At 47.3% G+C, this 18,536-nt stretch overlaps 1 protein-coding gene across 1 annotated transcript; it reads right to left on the bottom strand.

Moving 5' to 3' along the window:
• Positions 1–381: 381 nt before the first annotated feature.
• On the bottom strand, positions 382–16,398 carry PRELID2 (PRELI domain containing 2). The gene is made up of 6 exons (XM_026858209.1): positions 16,345–16,398; positions 13,952–14,025; positions 12,262–12,422; positions 7,768–7,873; positions 2,478–2,543; positions 382–2,013 (listed from the first exon to the last, which is right to left on the bottom strand). Exons 1-5 carry the CDS (start codon positions 16,388–16,390, stop codon positions 2,499–2,501), a joined length of 432 nt encoding a protein of 143 aa, XP_026714010.1. The 5' UTR covers positions 16,391–16,398; the 3' UTR covers positions 382–2,013; positions 2,478–2,498.
• Between the last annotated feature and the right edge of the window lie 2,138 nt (positions 16,399–18,536).

Raw genomic sequence — 18,536 nt, 5'->3', positions numbered from 1 at the left:
TAGAATGATCTGAAAAACAATTTCCCTTTTGTTCACCATCCCATTATTTAGAAGAGGCTGGCAGGGCTGCTGGGAACCCATTTCTAGAGGCCAGCACTGTCAAAGCTCCCATTGTCCAGGCCCCAGGAAGAATACTGTAAGTCAAATCATGACTTAAACTATCATGATTGCAGTTGGTGAAAGTCTTAAACATTTGAACAATTAAATAAAACTTATAAACAGGGAGCTTTCTCATTTTTTTGAGTAATTGGAGCGTTGTCTTTATTCCTAGAGATCGGTATAGTAAGACATGCTGTCTTACAGACAGTCTAAGAGGGGACATCAGATCTGGTTGGTTTATTTTCTATATCTGAAAATGTTTATCTTCATCTTGGTATGACAATATACATCAGCAAGAAACATACAGACACACAAAAAGCACCAGGCTCCCAGGAGAAGTCATAACTCTTCTCTTTCTGGCACCTACCAGCAAGCAGATGGGTAACTCAGGCTTTGCAGAAGAGACTGGATTTTACTGGACTTTCATCATTCATAGATGACTTCTACTCTGGGAGTGGGGGAGGACACAAATGTTTCCTATCCTAATTCCAAAATCTAGAGTGATGCGAGAATAAAAATGTTAGTCCTAAAATTGTACATGGCAGTTCAAATAGAATTAATTTCATAATTTCCTCAAGCACACAAAGCAACAAAGTCAATAAAAATAAACATGCTAATGAATGTATTTAGTCTTGGCCATTACATTTCATAAATATTTACTGTTCAGTATTCAAAGCCCAAATTCACAAGACTTGGTTAACAACCAAAATAAGAAAGACAAGGGAAAATACTCTGTTCCACTGCACTAGCAGTAAACGCAGTCACTTCCCAAGGCCCGTGTGGGGCTCGTTCCTCACACAGCAGGGCAGCGTTTGGCAGCGGGCGGGGGCTGCGGGCGGGCGCAGCGCTGGCGTGTGCCACGGGCCGTGGCTGGGCTGTCGGCAGCACGCGCCCACCGAGCTCCCCAGGGCAGCTCAGACCGTTACGTACCGAAATACGCAGGACCACGGCACTGAGTCCACATCACAGCTGAGAAAATAAAACACAACCCACCCTGAGAAACAGAAAGGCGATCATTTTGCTTTAGGGCAATCAAATAACTGGGTCAAATCTCCACAAAGAACAAACACTGACTCCAGCGGGGCCACCTGCAAAGTGCGGTATTACCCGAACTCAGCAGCAGCTATCAAAGACCGTTTGTGCTTATCTAAATTTTAAATGAGAAGTTTAAAATAAAACTATCCTGATATGGTGTGTGGAATAAAAGGAGGAAAAGAGCATGAGATGCTCTTTGTCAGGAACTTTACTTGCACTGAATTCCCTTCCAGATTTCTTCTCCTACTCAGAAGCAATACGAGAGAAATACTTTCCGAAAGAATTCAAATATATGCAAAACTTGTACTGAGGCGCATCGTTACAGCTGAAAATAATCATGTTGGCAGGGGTACAACAACCAAGTATTTCCAACACAGCGACTGGAACTGAAGTGACGAGCGGCTCAGCAGGAGCAGCGACCCCCGTGGGCTGCTGGAGCCGAGCGCCTGTCGGCTGCAGCCCCCGGCCCACAGAGCCAGCCAGCACCGTGCCCGCCAGCACCCCCGGCAGCCACCCAGCCACGGTGTGCCCAGGCAAGGACGTCTTCATGGCCACGAGGCCAGTCTTGGTTTGCTGCTCTGTGTTCCCTCACCAAATTCTTAGTCCCTAGAGATTACAGCACCAACTCACGGGAAGATGCTGCTTCCAAGCTTACACTTGTTCCTCTGATTTTCAGGATCAACATCCCCATAAGCAGTATGATTCCTTAGTCTTTTGTAGGAGATTTGCAGTCTGTAGTCATCTTTTCTTCCAGCTGTGCATATTAAACTCTCTTTCCTCCATAAAATGGTGCCAGTAAAGTTCAGGCAACAGCTATGGAATTCCAATGGCAATAAAGATATGTGGTTCCAAGGAAACTCTACGCAAATACATTTTCTCCTGCAAAAGCAGAGAAAATAGGTTTTAGAAGAACATTTATTAGGAAGTAATCAATAGCCATTTGCTCTTGTTCTGAAGCTAATTTAAGAGTTGACCAAATCTTCCCTCCAGAGATAATCCCTGAAGATATTACTTTTGAGTAAAAATCCTTAGATAGAACCAATGTCTTACTTTACGAAGAGTATCACACTTGTGATGTATTAACAGAGAGGAGAGGATGAAATACAGGACACCGGGGCCACCTTAATCAACACACTATTATATACTTCTCTTCAGGAACTCTGGAACACTCTTAAGCCTAACACTGCAGTAGATCATTTTTCCTGAAAACTCCTCAGAAGTTGCATGCTATTTATAATGGAAAAAAGCCCCTTTTACTTCTAGAACTACAAGGAGCGCAAGTGCAATAGGTATCAGAAACTCTGACCAATTTTTGCTTATCTGTAGACAGAGGTTGCACTTACAACTGCCCATTAAGCACACGGTCACCCACACTGCTCCTGAAGAAGTGTCTCCATTATTTTAATACCCTGGAAAAAAGCACAAATAAATGCCCGTTTTACACACAACTGAAGGATTTCATACATTAGAAAGGGTACCCCACCACATACCAGTGAGGCCTTAGAAGAGAAGACATTGCACTTTAGAGTCCCGCAGGACCTCGGCGCAGGCCCAGGCCACTGGGGGGGACCCCGGAGAGGCCCCTCGCAGCCCACCAGCTCTTCAGAGCCAAGGCTGACCAAGCCAGGGCACTTGCTCAGGTCACACATCTTACTCGAGTTCTGCCACTGCTTTGCCTGGACCAAGGCACCCCTCATCCCTGCACCTTGGTAGATCCCTCTAACACGGAAATACCATCACTCGTGTCCTTGGCACGCACTTGTGTGTGCGAGGCTGGAAGCTCCCCATAAAGCCCCGGATTATTTCTATAATGAAGGAAAGCCATATAAAAATGAAGGAAAACATGCCATCAGAGGACCATAGGGTGAACATCTCTTCTCCAGGACTGAAGGAAGGAGGAAGTACCAAACAATGAACTATTGATTAAAGCAAAATGTAGGTTGAATCCAGGGGTCCTGTTTGTCTGAGGGGTCACTGCAGACGAGCCCCAGGCTCTGGCCACCCAGCAACGGCTGCACAGGGCCAAACCCTGAACTGCTTACGACAGGGCCCCCCTCCGAAAAACGGGGGAAAGCTTGCAACCGAGTGCTCTTCCCACATCAGGGCTGCAGACCTCTCTGCAGCCAGACGCTTCACTACTTTGAAATTAATTTAAGTTCAGGGTTCAGCGCAAAGTGAGAGGGAAGCAGCTTCCTATTTAGTGAAAAGCAAAATCACTCACTCTAGGTAAGAAAATCCACAGCATCCCTCCCTCTCCTACCTCTTGGCTCTCTCTGTGTACTGAAATTGTAGTAATTTGCCAACCCCACCTCTAATGTTTAGACAGATCTTGTGGACTGAAGCAAGCTTGGAGCTTAGCTGTAACCTGTGTGGGGCTAAGGCTCACCCTACTAGGTTCTCTGTTAAGATAAAAGAAAAACAATTTCTCAGTGTGAGTCACTGTGAGAGGAGGTAAAAAAATACAATTAACTTTAATAAATAGGTCAAGAGAACTTCTTTTCACATCTCTACCAAAAAAAAAATGGACAAGATACTTTATATGTATGAAAACCAGTTCATCTTCCATACCTATTCCGTGTAGAAGGCAATAAGGCAACTACCTCACTCTATCAGTCTAAATTGGACCTGCCACTGTTTACAGAATGAAGCACTAATTGACATAAGTGAAGACTCAGGGGTTTGCCTAGGGAATTTAAAAATGTTACTTATTGAATCAATTATGTTCACAGTGTGACAACTGCTTTTTCTTTTATTTTTCCTCATAGCACTACAGACTTTTAGGGAAAATGGTGTTGAGTAAGACAAGGGGAATGAGAGGGAACTCCATTAAATGAATAAAATACGAAAGGGCAGGTACAAGTCACTACCCAGTATCTTTTCAGCAAGGAACAACTAAATCAAAGCCTAATCAATATATTCCTTTCAACTAAAGTTCAAACACTTAAATCTCAGCCCCAGGAGATCAGGCTTAAAGGAGCTAAATTTACACTGCTTAGAGTGCAATGATGCACTTGAAATGCAGAGCAAACATTGCCAACCCATTAAACTCTGCACCTCTACAGCCGCAGCTTAAAAGCTTCTCCGAGGGAGAAGCCAGGGAAGGGTTCTGTTACTCAGAGGTGGAGGTGCTCTGCTGCTGTGAGACGCTGCCCTGCTGCAAGCGTCCACACACAGCCCTCACCCGCCGCGGAGGGACGGAGCCGGCGGATTCCCAGGCCAGGGGTGGCTTCGGGTGACTCCTCCTGCCAGCACCACGTCGTCCCCGCAGCCCGCTGAACGCACAGAGCACAGATCACGTCTCTAACACACTCCACACCTTCACCAACCCCTGTCAGCTTTAAGGAAGAGGTTAAGCGACATACAGAAGTACCAACGGCCTGTTGAATGCGATGAAGGCAACGCATCTTGCAGCATGCACCTCATTTCCACTGCCAGTGCAAATGCAGGGTAACATTTTAACAGACTGGCAGGAAATGTTATGCTGTCTGCAAGAAAAGCACCTAATACCTTTCTTTCTTTTTGTAACCATGACAAAATATTTTGCAGTTAAGTATTTGTTATTTGAGCTCGGCTCCATCACTTAACAAACACTACATCACAGCCTTTAATTTTCATCTCTGATATATTCAAGTCAAGCAAAAGGGATCTAAAAAAGACACCAAGAAGTGAAAATGACAGAAATGTTGCAACATTTAAGAGGCAACAGATAAAACATCTACCAACATAACCAAAGTTTCTTGCTACAAATGCTCTTTATTGTGTGGCCTTAAAATCACTTGTAACTTTGCTGTCTGTACTGCTTCATGCTGGCAGGGATCCTCATAACTTAGACACATAAAAACTAATTAGGCCACCTGTACAAAAATTTTTAAAACTCACACGCACAGAGACTGACTTGAGGGGCCACCGCCAGCCCCCCTGGGCTGGAAACCTCTCCCCGAGTTTGCCTGCAGGCTGCGGAGCGCCCGCTGCCCTCCGAAGGGAGCCAGGCTCTCCCCAACAGACCCAGCACGGGCTGCGCTGGCAGCTGGGATTTACCAGCATGTCTGCTGAGGCTTGGGAATTATTCAGGAGGAAACTTTTATTGGCAATAACATGGATGCACATCATTCATTAATACCTTTTCTGAACAGGTTAGAAAAAAAAAAATAAAGGCTGTAATTTCCACCCAAATGCACTAAGAACTCTACAAACAAAAGCAGGGCAGAAGAACTTTATCTCCTGTATTTTCATTCAGAGCTGGAATAAAATATGAGAAATGTGACAATTATGAGGAGCCATAAAATGTCACTGTCATTCTGTTAGGCATTAAAAAACCCTACTCACAGAATAGGCTCATATCTGTTACAAAAATAATGATTTAGAGATCAGCACCTTTGGTGCCCATGAACAATTTCATCAGGAGTAACTTTTCCCTTTCTTTCTGTAAAATAGTTTAATATTGACTGTGTGAATATGTAAGCTTTATTGCAGTCATTCACAAAATTTAATATTCATAAGGTATTTTCTCCTGCTCACCCCCTGCTCCACTTCCTCTGCCCCCTCACACTGCTGCCTCCCACTGTTTCCTTGCTCCCTTATCTCATCTGAGCCTCTCCAGACAGAACACCGGAGACGTGCACGGCTGCCAGGATCGAGGAGACAAAGCAGGGACCGCGGTTTGGCCTCCCAAGTACCACCCTTCCATACTCCCAGCAAGGAGAGCAAGCGCGAGGGAAGCAACGGCCTTTGGCCAGGCCGTGAGGAAGGATGCAGATCAGGTACTGGAAGATAAGAAAATAGAAGCCTGGAGAACATTTATCAAGCACTGTCATTCATGCAACATGTATTTAAAACTTTAAATATCATCTTTGTATTATCATTTACTACATTTGGGTAAAACATGCCTCAGAACTGCTCTACAGCCAAGCCACCAAAGGAGAAATTAAACGCACGGATACAGCTGCTGCCTCAGGAGAGGGAGGTTTTGGAGGCGTGGGGAAACCAGGCAAGACTGTACGTTTATACTACATCTGGTGTGCTTGTATTTTTCTTCTTCACAGATCTGCAGACATAGCCAAAATTGCTCAAGTATTTCTAATGCAGCGCCGTAGAGATGCTGCGGGCCAGTCTGTTTTCTCCGCTACCCCGCGCCACCCTAAGCCAGCAAAGCGCCTTTCGCTGCTCACGTCACTGCTGACACTACACAGCTGTCTGCTTCCGTCTTGTTTTTTTGACTTTCAAAGCCACAACATAAAGATCTTACAGATATCAGAATAAGCAAATGAATAAACGGCCATGCCATTGGAAATACATTTCCACTGATGGTTCTTGAGGCAGAGGTTCCAAAATCAGGTTCTGAAGCAGAGGTGAGGGCTGGGGCTGTCGGCCCCACGCCAGCGGAGAGGAGAGTGCCCGATGGGACGGCGCCACGCTCCAACCCCCGCCCCTCCAGCATGAGAGAAGACAGGGCACTGCTCAGGACACTTCAAAACCAAACCAAACTCAAAAAATACCTGTAACAGGGTTAACCACTGGGTCCCCATGACTAATTAAAGAACAGTGTAAGGCATGATCTGAGCTGTGGACATCTAAGTTCATCTGAGAAACAGATTTCTCCATGAGATAATTGAAAAATGATAAATAATGGTAAATATAGGTTCATCACAGTCCTGCAGTACATAAGATTCATGAGCCCAGACATGGAAATGCCATGTTTTCAGGCACATACATCTGCTTTCATTCACCTGAAACAGGATAGAAACTGGAAGGGGAGAAGGGGAGAAAAATAACAAAACAAAAAAAAAAGGCAAACCCCCCCCTCTTATTTTCTCATTAAAAAGGTGTAATTAAACATTCCTTACTTCTCTTTCTTGCTCCATTTTCACCAGGTGCAAATTTTAAACAGTCTGCACAGCACAGCCTGAACCCCCAAATCTCTTCAAGGCACAAACTTCCAGAGAAGACAACTTCCACACAGCCTCATCTCCCCGCAAACGCTCCAGGAGACGTGGCTGTTAAACCCAGTTTATCAATACGACGTGACTCCCCGAAACGAAAGGCCTCTGCACGTTCCCTCCCTTGGGATGCTCTGCTGGATAGCTTTTATCCTCTTTCATCATTCTTACTGAAAGACACAACTGTTGAAGTACACAGAACTGCTACAGGGAGATTGACTGTGGCTATTGTAAATACATCAAGCTGCCAAAAAAAATTTCTAACATTACTGGAGAAAAATGCGTGACATGATATAAATTCATGTTGACTACTTTTGACTATTTCAGTGTAAAGGTGCTATAGAACTGCAAATTATTATTACAGTATTAGCTGGTACAATGAAGCATTAGGAAGAAGAACTGTTTCAATGCCTGGGGGAAATCAGGAATAAGAATGAATTACAGAAACTGATACAGTCATACATGCCGTGTTTTAAAATGTATTTGAAATGGAACTATTACCATAATAAAACTAAATTAGTTTTTGTTCTGCTTATTCTCTGTAGACAAAAGAAAAGGTCAAATATTTTTTCAACAATTAAAAGATGTGAAGAATCCAGACTTAAAACAACAATTTAGTTTTGAACCCAGATGATCCGGTGATTTGAAAAAAAAAAAAATAATATAATTCAGGGAAGAAATTCAAGCAATAACTTACCTTCTTCACACCTTGTTTTAAAAATGATCGAGCAAAAGCTTCCAACACACAGTTGAGCAAACCTGCCCCCATAACCGATATTCTGCCTTTCTGTGTGAAGTCTGTCCTAAGAAACAGGAACACAACAGTCTTATTCTTCTGTCTATTTAGTAAAGAGCAAGTGTAAACTCTGTGTTAGAAAGTCAGTGTTTGAAACCCGAGTAAGGGATTCATCTCTTACACACTCATACTTCATACGACAATCTCAAAGGCAAACCTAAGGAGGTGCAGGAGGAAGGAGAGGTTTGGAGCCGCACCTCCCGCGCTCAGCGCCCCAAGCCCCGGGAGCGGCCAGGCAGAGGGAGAACTGGGGGGACACAGCCGCCGTCTCCAGAATCCGCAAAGCCAACGGCAGACACACTGAAACACGCTTGTGCGACTTGAGGGTCCTCGGGCCACCGTCTCACCCCAGTCAGAGGGCGGCAGCGAGGAGAGGAGCCCCCTCCCACCCCTGCAGCATGCACGCGAACCCGGCGCTACCGATGCCCTCGGCCGGCCACAACCATTTTTTATTTCTGTCAACACTGTTCTGTAAGAAGACGAACACACGGAGTTCACGTGGAGGAGCTGGAGAACGTGAGAAGTTCCCCCCAACCACAGGATGGGCGTCAGCAGTAAAAACCCACCACTGAAATCAGCTGCTCCAGCTGGGATTTATTTATTCATTTTGCAGTTTCACCATTGTAGGGGACAAAAAGGGGAGGCTCAAGGAAAATATTGATCTCTGATTGATTCCCGTAGCACGCAGCTGGCAACGTGGCATCATTACAACACAGTCACAGGGAGAAGTCTATTAATGAGATCCAACTACTAAATTATTGACTAGTTAAGTACGGCAAATTTGGTCTAATTGTTTTCATGATGGGAGTTTAATTAAAGTGTCTTTAGTATAAAAAGGTCTCGCAATATTCTGGTTCAGATAGTGTCAGGGCGAGTTTCCAAAGCCTGCACAGCTTTCAAAACTAAATTAAAAGTTACATCTAATGCAAGGCTCTTCAAAAGAGGGAGCTTTTGTACAGGCGATGTTTTCAATTCCCATCTCCAGCTGACGAGCACTGCTCACGCGTGACGTGCGTCTCCAGATCGGGGAGACAGCCTCTCACCCCGCGGCCTCCGCCCAGCCAGAGCCGGCGCCTGCCCCGGGCTGTGTGAAATGAGGGAAAGTGCCGGGTAAAAAAGGGAATCCGAGGGCAACTGAGGGATACAAAATGAAAATGCAAAGAAACGCTCCTGGCGGGGAGGGGGAGAGCAGTCAAACCAAAACAGAAGGATGGCAAGTGACACCAGAGACAACGTCCACGCTCCACAGGGACTCTCCTGTACAACCTGCCCAGACCCAGGGAAGCTGGCCAGCGCACAGCTCCAACAAACGCGGGCGGTTACAGGGGGGCTCTGCCGCTGCCCTTCCCCTCGGGTTTGGCGCTGGGCACTGACAACTCTTCCCGTGGCCCTGCCCGTCCACGCGGCCGCTGCCCAGCTCGGCGGGTGCCTGGCACACACAGAGCACACTTCGTGCACGCTCTGTGTTTCTAGGGTGACTGTGGTGCCCTAGAAGCTGCCCCAAACCACAGACGTGGGCACGCTTGCGGAGGGGAGCGGCTGACAACACCCCGCTGCTTTGATGAACTGGTGCCAGCAAACACCTGGGGCAGCACAAGCAAACAAACACCCCTGACCCTCTGCAGGCAAACGCTGCCTGGGGCTGGAGCCACCCCGCAAGCAGCTCTGCCTGCAGCCAGGCCTTGCCCACCGGGACTGACCAGCTTTCTCTGGACTTCAGACATCAAGAGGAGATGCTTGTCTATAGCAGCAATGAAATCACGGAAACCAAGTAAAAAGTGTCACAAAGGAGTTCAGCCAGGGGGATAACACAGGTGATTTCCAGCCTCTGAATACACAGATACGCTTCATCATGCCTTTTTCAATGGTCTATCATTTATTTATAGTAATGTTTGTTTGCTACTATATCTTTCCAGACACTTATATGCTCTGCTAGGAAGCACGCATAATAATTCACTTTGCAAGAATATGCAGCAGTTGGCATCGCTGTGTTCTCATTTATTTAGACAAAATAACCACCTGACGTTAAGAGGAAGAACTACACTGTGGTTAAATTGACTGTTGGGACTAAGCAAGCACCACTTCCATTGCCGCCGTTCCATTAGGGAACATCAGAAGGGCCTCGGTCTCCCTTCCCTGACTTGCGGTTCTCTAGCTGAAAACAGTAAAGGCTGGAACTGCCAAGCTCAAACTGGGTAAACTAATGTACATCGTCTGGAGGAGGTTCTGCTAAAGGCCTGTGCCACCGGTCCCTGCAGGCGCTGCAGTCCTTTGATTTTCTCCAGCAGATGGGCCTATGGAGTAGCCGGGCTGGAGTCAGCAGTTACAGCTTCACCCGAGAGGGCAGAAACCCTCTGGATTCCCATCGGCACCATCCCACCCCAAGTGCCGGGGACCAGCTGCAGCTCTCCAGAGCAGCAGCCCTGACACTGACCCCACTGGCCAGGGAAGGCCTGTGGCCACCACCCCGACACCTCCCGAGCCCCAGGTCTCTCCCTGCTGGGTGCAGAGCCCGCGCACGCCTGGCAGCTGCGGGGAGAGGTGGAGGCGGCTGATCCAGACGCAGGAAGCAGCGTTTTGTTCTCACTTACCAGCATCCCTAACGATGTCATCTTCAAGCTGATTAAACAAACAAACACCCCGCTACAACATGGTGCCTGACTGAGGTGCAGAATTTTCTCATTCTCTTCACACTGTTGGTGCCTGAAGAGTTTCAGGAGTTGCTGCTGAGATCCGCCCAGCAGTGCTTACTAGGGGACACGTTTCTGTCTGTACTCACGTTACCATCCCTCTCCTAACACTGTTCTCTCTTTAGGGGCATAATGTACAATTTTCCCACCACTCAGGATCACCTGAGCCTCCTCACTGTGTGTTTTATTTCTCTCCAGTGCAACAGTATGCTGCTATTATTATGCTCTTTGCATAATTCCTTCACCTATTCACATGGAAATGTCACCATACATTTACTACAGGCAGCTGAAATTTCACGCCTGTTTGGCCAGCAGCCTTTGTTTTAGATCCTATTACCCCAGTAAGACTGCTGAGGAGGTGACAGAGGTGTGACAGGCACACCCAGGTATCCTGCACGCTGAGGCCGGCGGGCTCCTGCAGCCACAGACCCGCACAGGCACCCACAGCACCCCCAGAGGCACCGGCACCCCGCAGCATCGCCAGCCTGCGCCAGGGAACCTGCTGCGGCTGCAGCCAGAGCCCGGCAGCCGCCACGCCGCGCCCTCCGGCTGCCCTACGGTGAGCACCCTGCCAGCCTCGGGCAACTGCCCCGCACAGCCTGCAGGAGCAGGGGCAGCACGCTGAGAAGGGCCTTCCCTGAACCCGAACTGAAAAGCCTTGAAAATGGCCATGGGTGCACAGCTGGTTGCAGTAACTGAGAGTTTCCACACCAACAGGCCCAACACCTTCAGCTGCGATGCAGCTCTGAAGCGAGGGAAGCCTCAGAGAATCCCTGCAAACTGCTGAAACAAACCAGTTTAAAGAGCCAGAGGAACATGTCCTCAAACAGCAATGTCCCAGTATGGGGCTTTCAAAAACCCCCAAGCCACCAGGAATTTCATTTCGTCTGAAGACCGTGGTTTTTTTCTTAAACATCCTTAGAGCTTTCCAAATTCACATGGACCTTGCTGGACAACCCTGCCACGCTTCCCAAGGAACATCACAAGGCAAAAGTAATGACTAATCACAAGAGACACCAGAACATAGTAAGAATTAATGGGATTTACATCAGCTGGAAATAAATCTTTCTTTAAAGACAGTCACACGTATCACATACCTGCTCATTTCAGTGCTACAGGAATTAGAAATTCCACTCTGAACCTGCCATAAATGTGCACAAAGACATTTCTAGGCTCCACGCTGCACAAACACACGTGTGTGTCCTCCCAGGCACAGATCCAGGGCAGCTCACACCTCTGGGGCACAGCGGGACAAACACCAGACAAAGAAAATTGCTTGGGAACAAGTATGCCCCACACCAATGGCTGGCAAGCAGGAGGGAGCTGATAATTTTTAAACCACTGTCCAAGCATCTGTTGGTAGCCACGACAGCAAAACGAACGCTCTGGCTATGCCTGCTGTGCACGAACAGCAGAGCAGCCTTCTATGACTGCAGAGCAGCACACAGAAATTAATTTCCAGCAATTATTTGTGCTCTGGACAGAGAACCTAACCTCATGTCTGAGCAAGGCAGAGGAAAGCTACTAGACATCTACAGCTGCTGCTTCAAATGCATTCAAGACATACCAAAGGAATTATTATTTAGACCCCTTTCATTCCAAACATTCAAAAAGCAACAGCAAAGCCATTTTCAGGGCCGCAGGGCTGCAGCAGCAGCCCTGAGCCAGCACAGGGCTGCTGCTACACCCTGGGGCCAGCACTCACCAGTCTGGATTCTCCAGGCTCTCTCTGAAGACAGACTCCTCGCTCAGGGATGCGTACTGCGTCCATGTAAGACAGTGGGTTTTCATAGCCATATTTCTCTTCTGCATATTAAGCCAAGATTCCTCTTCCAAGTGGATGTCAGGCACTTTTAAGACACTGACCTGGGAAACAGAAGAATTACAGCTTTTTTTAAAACAAAAAAAGAAAGGGTAGAATCACTTCTCAGTATTTTGAAAGGATTATTAGCCTCCGAGGATGGGACTGATGATTCAGGAAGAGGACACATCAGCTGCGGCCAGCCCAGGTGAGAACACAACTCCCTCAGCAGCTACCAAAGGCCATGCAAGCACTCCAAGCTTTAGGGAAGCGGCTCAGTCGCCAGCCGGACTTCCAGGACCACCCGGTGCAGGCCAACTTACCTGCACCACTTCGTGCTTCCTGCCTTGCTGCTGACAGGTCACTTACAACAACGAAGGATAAGAGAAGCCACCTCCAAGCAGTCACACACAAGGCAGCCAAACTAACCAGCTGAGCCACCAGGGCAGCAGAAGGGCTCACAGCTCTGCCCGCTCCTGCCAGGCACAGCCCCTTCCCCAGCTCCTTTCTCCCTGGAGGCCTCCTCCTCCTCCTCCTCCTCCTCCAATGGCCCACTTGCCAATCTGAGTGGCCTTGACCCGGAAAGAGTGGGCCAAAGAAGGGATGAAAATCTCACCAGCAGTTTATTTACATTCTGCCTCTATAGGGAAATGATATGTTCTCCTTGACAGGTGAGGCTTGGAGGAGACAAACACACAGAGGCAAAAACACACAGAGTCATCAGCACTGGGAAAAGAGTACATGCGCACTTTTAAGCATGCAGGCTGTGAAATACTACAGCTATTTAACCATGCATGAATGTAAATGTACTTTTCTGTATACAGACTATCTGCTGGAAGATGCTCTCCAAAAAAACAAATAATAAATTAAGGCTAATTCTCCTCCCATAACAAACTGAAGGAAGGACTGTCATTAAAAGAGACACAGGAGAGAGACACTAAGGGACTGCACAATCCAGATTCTTACGTTCTCTACAGCCTGATCTTATCTTCTTTATAGAGACTCTACAATGCCATATTTAACTTGCAACACGCTATAGGCACATTAAATATTATTTTAATTCCCTCTGAATTCACTTACAGAATGTTTTTGTGAAAGACTACAACCCAGTGTGTTCAGGAGCCATGGACCAGACATGCAAAATACCTGAGCTCGGCTTAGAAATAATTACCCAGTCCTGAGATCCACAAGACTGGACTTTCATAAAAATATCATCTAGCAATGAAAGTTGTGAGCATTGACAGCAACGGGACTACTATATTGGGGTGCAGGGAATGGCTGTACTTTCACAGGGGCCCAGGTAATATTTTGAAACAGCTTTACTTTCTCCACGTACCAAAGTTAAAAGCCCGTTCCTGTGTGTAAAACAACCGTCACCACCAGTTACCTCTCAGTGTGCTCAAGGCTATAATTTTGCCCATTCAAGTTAAATATAAAGTTAGTTCCTAGAGAACTTTTTTTCTATTAACTTCTCTTTAAAAATAACTTTTCTAATTTAAAAAAAAAATAATTAGGAAATGTGATCCTTTTAAACAAGATTAACAGCAGTGAAGCATTAAGGTTTTACAACGACTGAATTTCTCTAAGTAGTTACCTTTCTTAAAATTTCAGGAATTACATTCTGGCACGTTGCAATTCTCCTTCGGTAAATAATCCCCGTAGACAAATCTGATGATAAAAGAAAATCAGAAAGGAAGAGTTACAGAAGCAAATGTTACCATTTTTTAAAATAAAAACAAAGTAGTTGGAAGACTTCGCAGCACAGCAAATGTGCAGGCAGAAGTGCTGGCAAATTAACAGAGCACTGGTTTTCATTTTGCCTTTTTTAAAGTATAACCCAGTATTTCTGCTGCTTTGCCAGACAGAGGGCTGTAAATAACACTGCTGCGGGCGCTTCCTGCTCTGCCTCAGGAAGAGGGCATCTGCATCCATCACTGCAAGCCAGACCCCTTACCCGGCGAGTGCTACGCACTGTGCTGGCATCTCTCCTGGTGCTCTGGGCAGCAAAGCAGCGCAGGCAGTGCCAGTGCCAGGCTGCGGGGGTGCCCCAGGCCTCCCTCCCGCAGCCCGGGCAGGGCCTGGCAGGACCCACGGCAGCACCGGCTCGACGATGACAGGGGCGAGACAAAAGCTCAGGTGACTCAGCCACCAGACCAACACACAGACTTAAGTTTTAGTTTATTTCCATCCCCTCCTCAATTTATATTCTCAGGCTCAATCTCTGGGAAAACACAGAGTGTGAGATTTACAGAACAGTCCTGTCTCATCACACATTTATTTTTGTATTGAGTTGGACCCAGTGACAAGGACAAAACTATCTATTAGGAAACAAATTACAGTTATTTAGTATCTCAAAAAAACGGTTGGCTTTTAGAATCACTTTGTCTTTTAATATTTAATGACCCAGATCAAGAACAGAACGCTACCGAACAAGAAGCCAACTGGCAGACAGCCCAGGTTAAAAGACTTCTCCAGGATAAAAGAGTACCTTCTCGAACAGCTGCATTTGGTGGGATCTGTGAAATGAAAACTTCATGGGCTTTGGTTTCCAGAGCTCTAACAAACACATCACATCAATAATATGAAGCATCTCCATGCAACATAGAGCAGAAAAGCATTCTCCAGCAAGAGTGGTTTACTGCATCTGAAGAAAACAGCAACAGCAGCACTAACGCTCAGCTTCCCTGAATCTCAGGGCAACCTTGCTAACAACATGCTTAGAAAGAGAGCATAAGCCTGGAATTAAGAGCCACCATTAAACCTGAGCTGCAAGACAGAAGATATCTCTAAATGTATGATAAAGAACTTAGGGATTAAAATTTTAGGTATTAAAGCATTTGGGACTAAAAATTTAAAGACTGGAAGTTCCTATTTCATCCCAAATGAGTACTGGATCACAGTTCCCATAACAGGAGGAAAGATGGTTATTTCTGTGCAAAGTCCTACGGTCCTGGTTTCCCACGTGGTGCCATAACTGTTTAAAACATGCTCCGCACAGGCATGTGATGCTCGGGGGGCTGGAGCACTGCCCGTGAGGACAGGCTGAGAGAGTTGTTGGGGTTCAGCTGGAGAAGGCTCCGGGGAGACCTTAGAGCGGCCCCCCAGGGCTGAAAGGGGATAAGAAGCTGTGGCTGCCCCCTCCCTGGAAGGGTTCAAGGCCAGGTTGGACGGGGCTTTGGGCAACCTGGGCTGGTGGAAGGTGGCCCTGCCCGGGGCAGGGGGTGGGACAGGATGGGCTTTAAGGTCCCTCCCAACCCAAACCAGTCTGTGATTCCATGCTACTTTAAGTGCCTAATTGCAAGCATTTCCTGAAAGCTCAGCAACAGGAAAACAAAAATCCACGTGGTACGAGAAGAGTTGATCTGACAACTGTGCCCTGGCCAGAGCAGATTTATTTTCCTGTCAATATGACTGGGAAACAGTAACATCTGATTTTTGCTATTTCAGGAATTCTGACTGATATAAAGCGAGAGACTGAGGATCTGTGATCATTTTCTGACTGACAGCATCCTACAAGCCCACCGCGCCAGACTGATCCCTGGAACTACCCCCTCACGTGGGAAGCGAAACAGCAAGTGATCCCTCCAAAGGCAGGGATCATGAAAGCCAAGTAGCGGGACGCCTGCAGAGTGCCCGAGGCTCGATCCACACAGCTCACGGTGCTTCCTTATGGGGGCCTCACGTCTGATCTGTAGAGCACTGCAGATGGAAATCATCACAGAAGCGCCAAGGAACCATACAACAACAGAGAAACCAGCCTTGGAATAAGCTGAAAATTCAAATGCTTAATGAGGTTAAAACACACGCTTTGGGGGGAGGGAGCGGGTGGAAATATTTCCTTGGTCTTGCTTACACAATGCCCAGCATGCAGGAATGCCAGGCGTGTCTGCAGTGCCCTGCTTCTACTGAAATACAATTGCTACATAATTAATTTTAAAGGTTATGAAAAAATTTAATTAGATCTGTAAGAAAAGTCAGGCAGCTTACCTGTTTTCTCTTCCACTGTTTCTACAGCCATGATGTGTTTCTCCATGGGACTGGGATACTGGGATAAAAATGCATAGGGTAAAGATTACCACTTCTCACATAGGTAAAAGAAAATTGCTGTCACTTGTCAAGACAGAAGCAGTTTCATAGCTTCTTACAACAGGTACAAGCTGCCTGGTATTCACAGCCTGCAGTTTCCATAAAAGTTAACGGAAAGGAAGAATTTAGTAAGATTAGCTTAATAAGATTAGAAAACAAACAGAAAACCCACTGCTATGAGAAAAATCACTTGGAGGAGAGATACTAGCTTTTGCTGCAGCCTACAGACATCTTCCACACACCCTCCACACCACAGACAGGAAGACGCGAGCTCCTGACCCGCATCATGATTTTCACACGAGGGCCAAGCAGAGCTCTCAGCAGCGTGGCAGCTCCACGGGCCAGAGCCCCCCGCACCGCTCTCCACAGAGAACAACTGCGTCCCCAGTTACTGCAGCAAGCTCACTCCTTGTCACTGCTGCCAAGCACTGTCAGCCACGCAACCTACTTCCTCACACAAAGAGCTGGAGAGCACAGTGCAGCGTCACCTGAATGCAGAGCCTGGTCCGTAACCCTGCACTGTCCTGCCAAAGCTGCCCAAGGAGCGTGGCAGCACGACGTCCCTTCGGAGTGCAGCGCGGAGCCACCCTGGCAAGCTCTGCTGCTCCAGGGCTGGCCTGCAGCAAGGGTAAGGGATTGTCACTGCCTCTCCCTGCTCCAGGTAACCTCACTTTCCTTAGGCTGTACAGGCCAGTTATTTCAAGGCTGGAAGAAAGAGATTCTCCCTCTCAGACCCCTACTGAAAAGGAATTATGCCAAAATTGTATAGGTTGCCTGTAAGGCAACATCCTGCGTAAGAAATGTATGCACAAGAACAGGACTTCGAAGGATAACAGTCTATTTGGAACTTACAAAACTCTTCTGGCTAGAAATTAGACATAAAAGGCCACAAGGACCTTACTCTCCATTGCAATCAACATTCACCTGAATAATGAACTGTAAATTGTAAAGCACGAGATAATTTACTGAACTCAATACTCAAAAGTTCCTGTAACTTCCATGCCAATGCCAGACCGAAGAATAAACAAACTCCAAAGCTTTAGGAAAGGTGGGGAAACTGAATTTTAAGGCTAACTCAATTCAGGTAATGCAATTATGATACGCAGTAACAGGTGCTCCGCTAGTCTGATATAAATCTTGGGTTCTAAGCAAAAAAGGTCAACAACTCCAGAACAGGCTGTTCTATAATCCAGCTTTACTATCTGTTCTTATTGGAGAAGAAAAGTTGATTTTAAAAGTGCAAGGTTTTCAGTCCTATTCTATACAGAAATTGGAGGCTTCTCCAGACGTGCTGCTCTGAAATGGCAGTAGTGGCATAATTACGTTATCAATGTAACTTACACTCTGTAAGGCCCAATCGTGTGAAACAAAGAGCCATTTACATAAATCTTTCACTAAATAGCAGGCTCTATTACCCCAGTATTTAAACAGAAATAGACTCAATTTCCTACACAGCACAGTAAAAGAAATAACATTGCAAATCTACGAGCAGATGTAATGGCTAGGAGAGTCTAACAGCCACAGAAATAGCGTTTCCAGCCAGCCACAGCCTCCCTGCAAGGCTTCCACTCCCCAGGGACGCCAAAGCTAACAGCAGCAGAGAACAAAGAGATCTCAGCCTGGCTGTTATTTCAGCCCTGCAGTAACTCAACCCCCGAACCCTCCTCCCCGGCACCAGCGGCACAGGACTCCCATCCCTGTCCAAAGGGCTCCCGCTAGCCCAAGGGCTTCAAAGCGGCCCTGTGGTCTCCTTGCCCCGGGGGGCAAACACAAACTGCCCTGCGTCGCCTCTCCTGCTCCGCAAGGGCACGGGGAAGGCCCTGCCACCCCCTCCATGGTGGCACGGTGCTGGCTCCAGCTCCCTCTCCCCCAGCTCCTTGTGCTGAGCCACAGCGCAGAGCAAGAACGTCCAGAACCTGGAGCTGCCTGAGGAGAGGTGGCTACTACAGCGCTGGGCCCCGCAGCCACGGCCAAACGTCCCACCATGGCGCAAAGGGCACCCTGTGCCGGGAGAGAGGCCTCGGGGTGCCGAGACCGGGACGGGCTGCCGAGGCGCTCCCGCCACCCCGGGAGCTCTCGGGGCACGGCTCCCG

Source organism: Athene cunicularia, assembly GCF_003259725.1.
Source record: "Athene cunicularia isolate RWA chromosome 13 unlocalized genomic scaffold, athCun1 chr13_part1, whole genome shotgun sequence".
NCBI classification, from domain to species: Eukaryota; Metazoa; Chordata; class Aves; order Strigiformes; family Strigidae; genus Athene; species Athene cunicularia.
The sequence above is the reverse complement of the archived record's forward strand: the minus strand, read 5'-3'. Positions and strand labels throughout refer to the sequence as shown.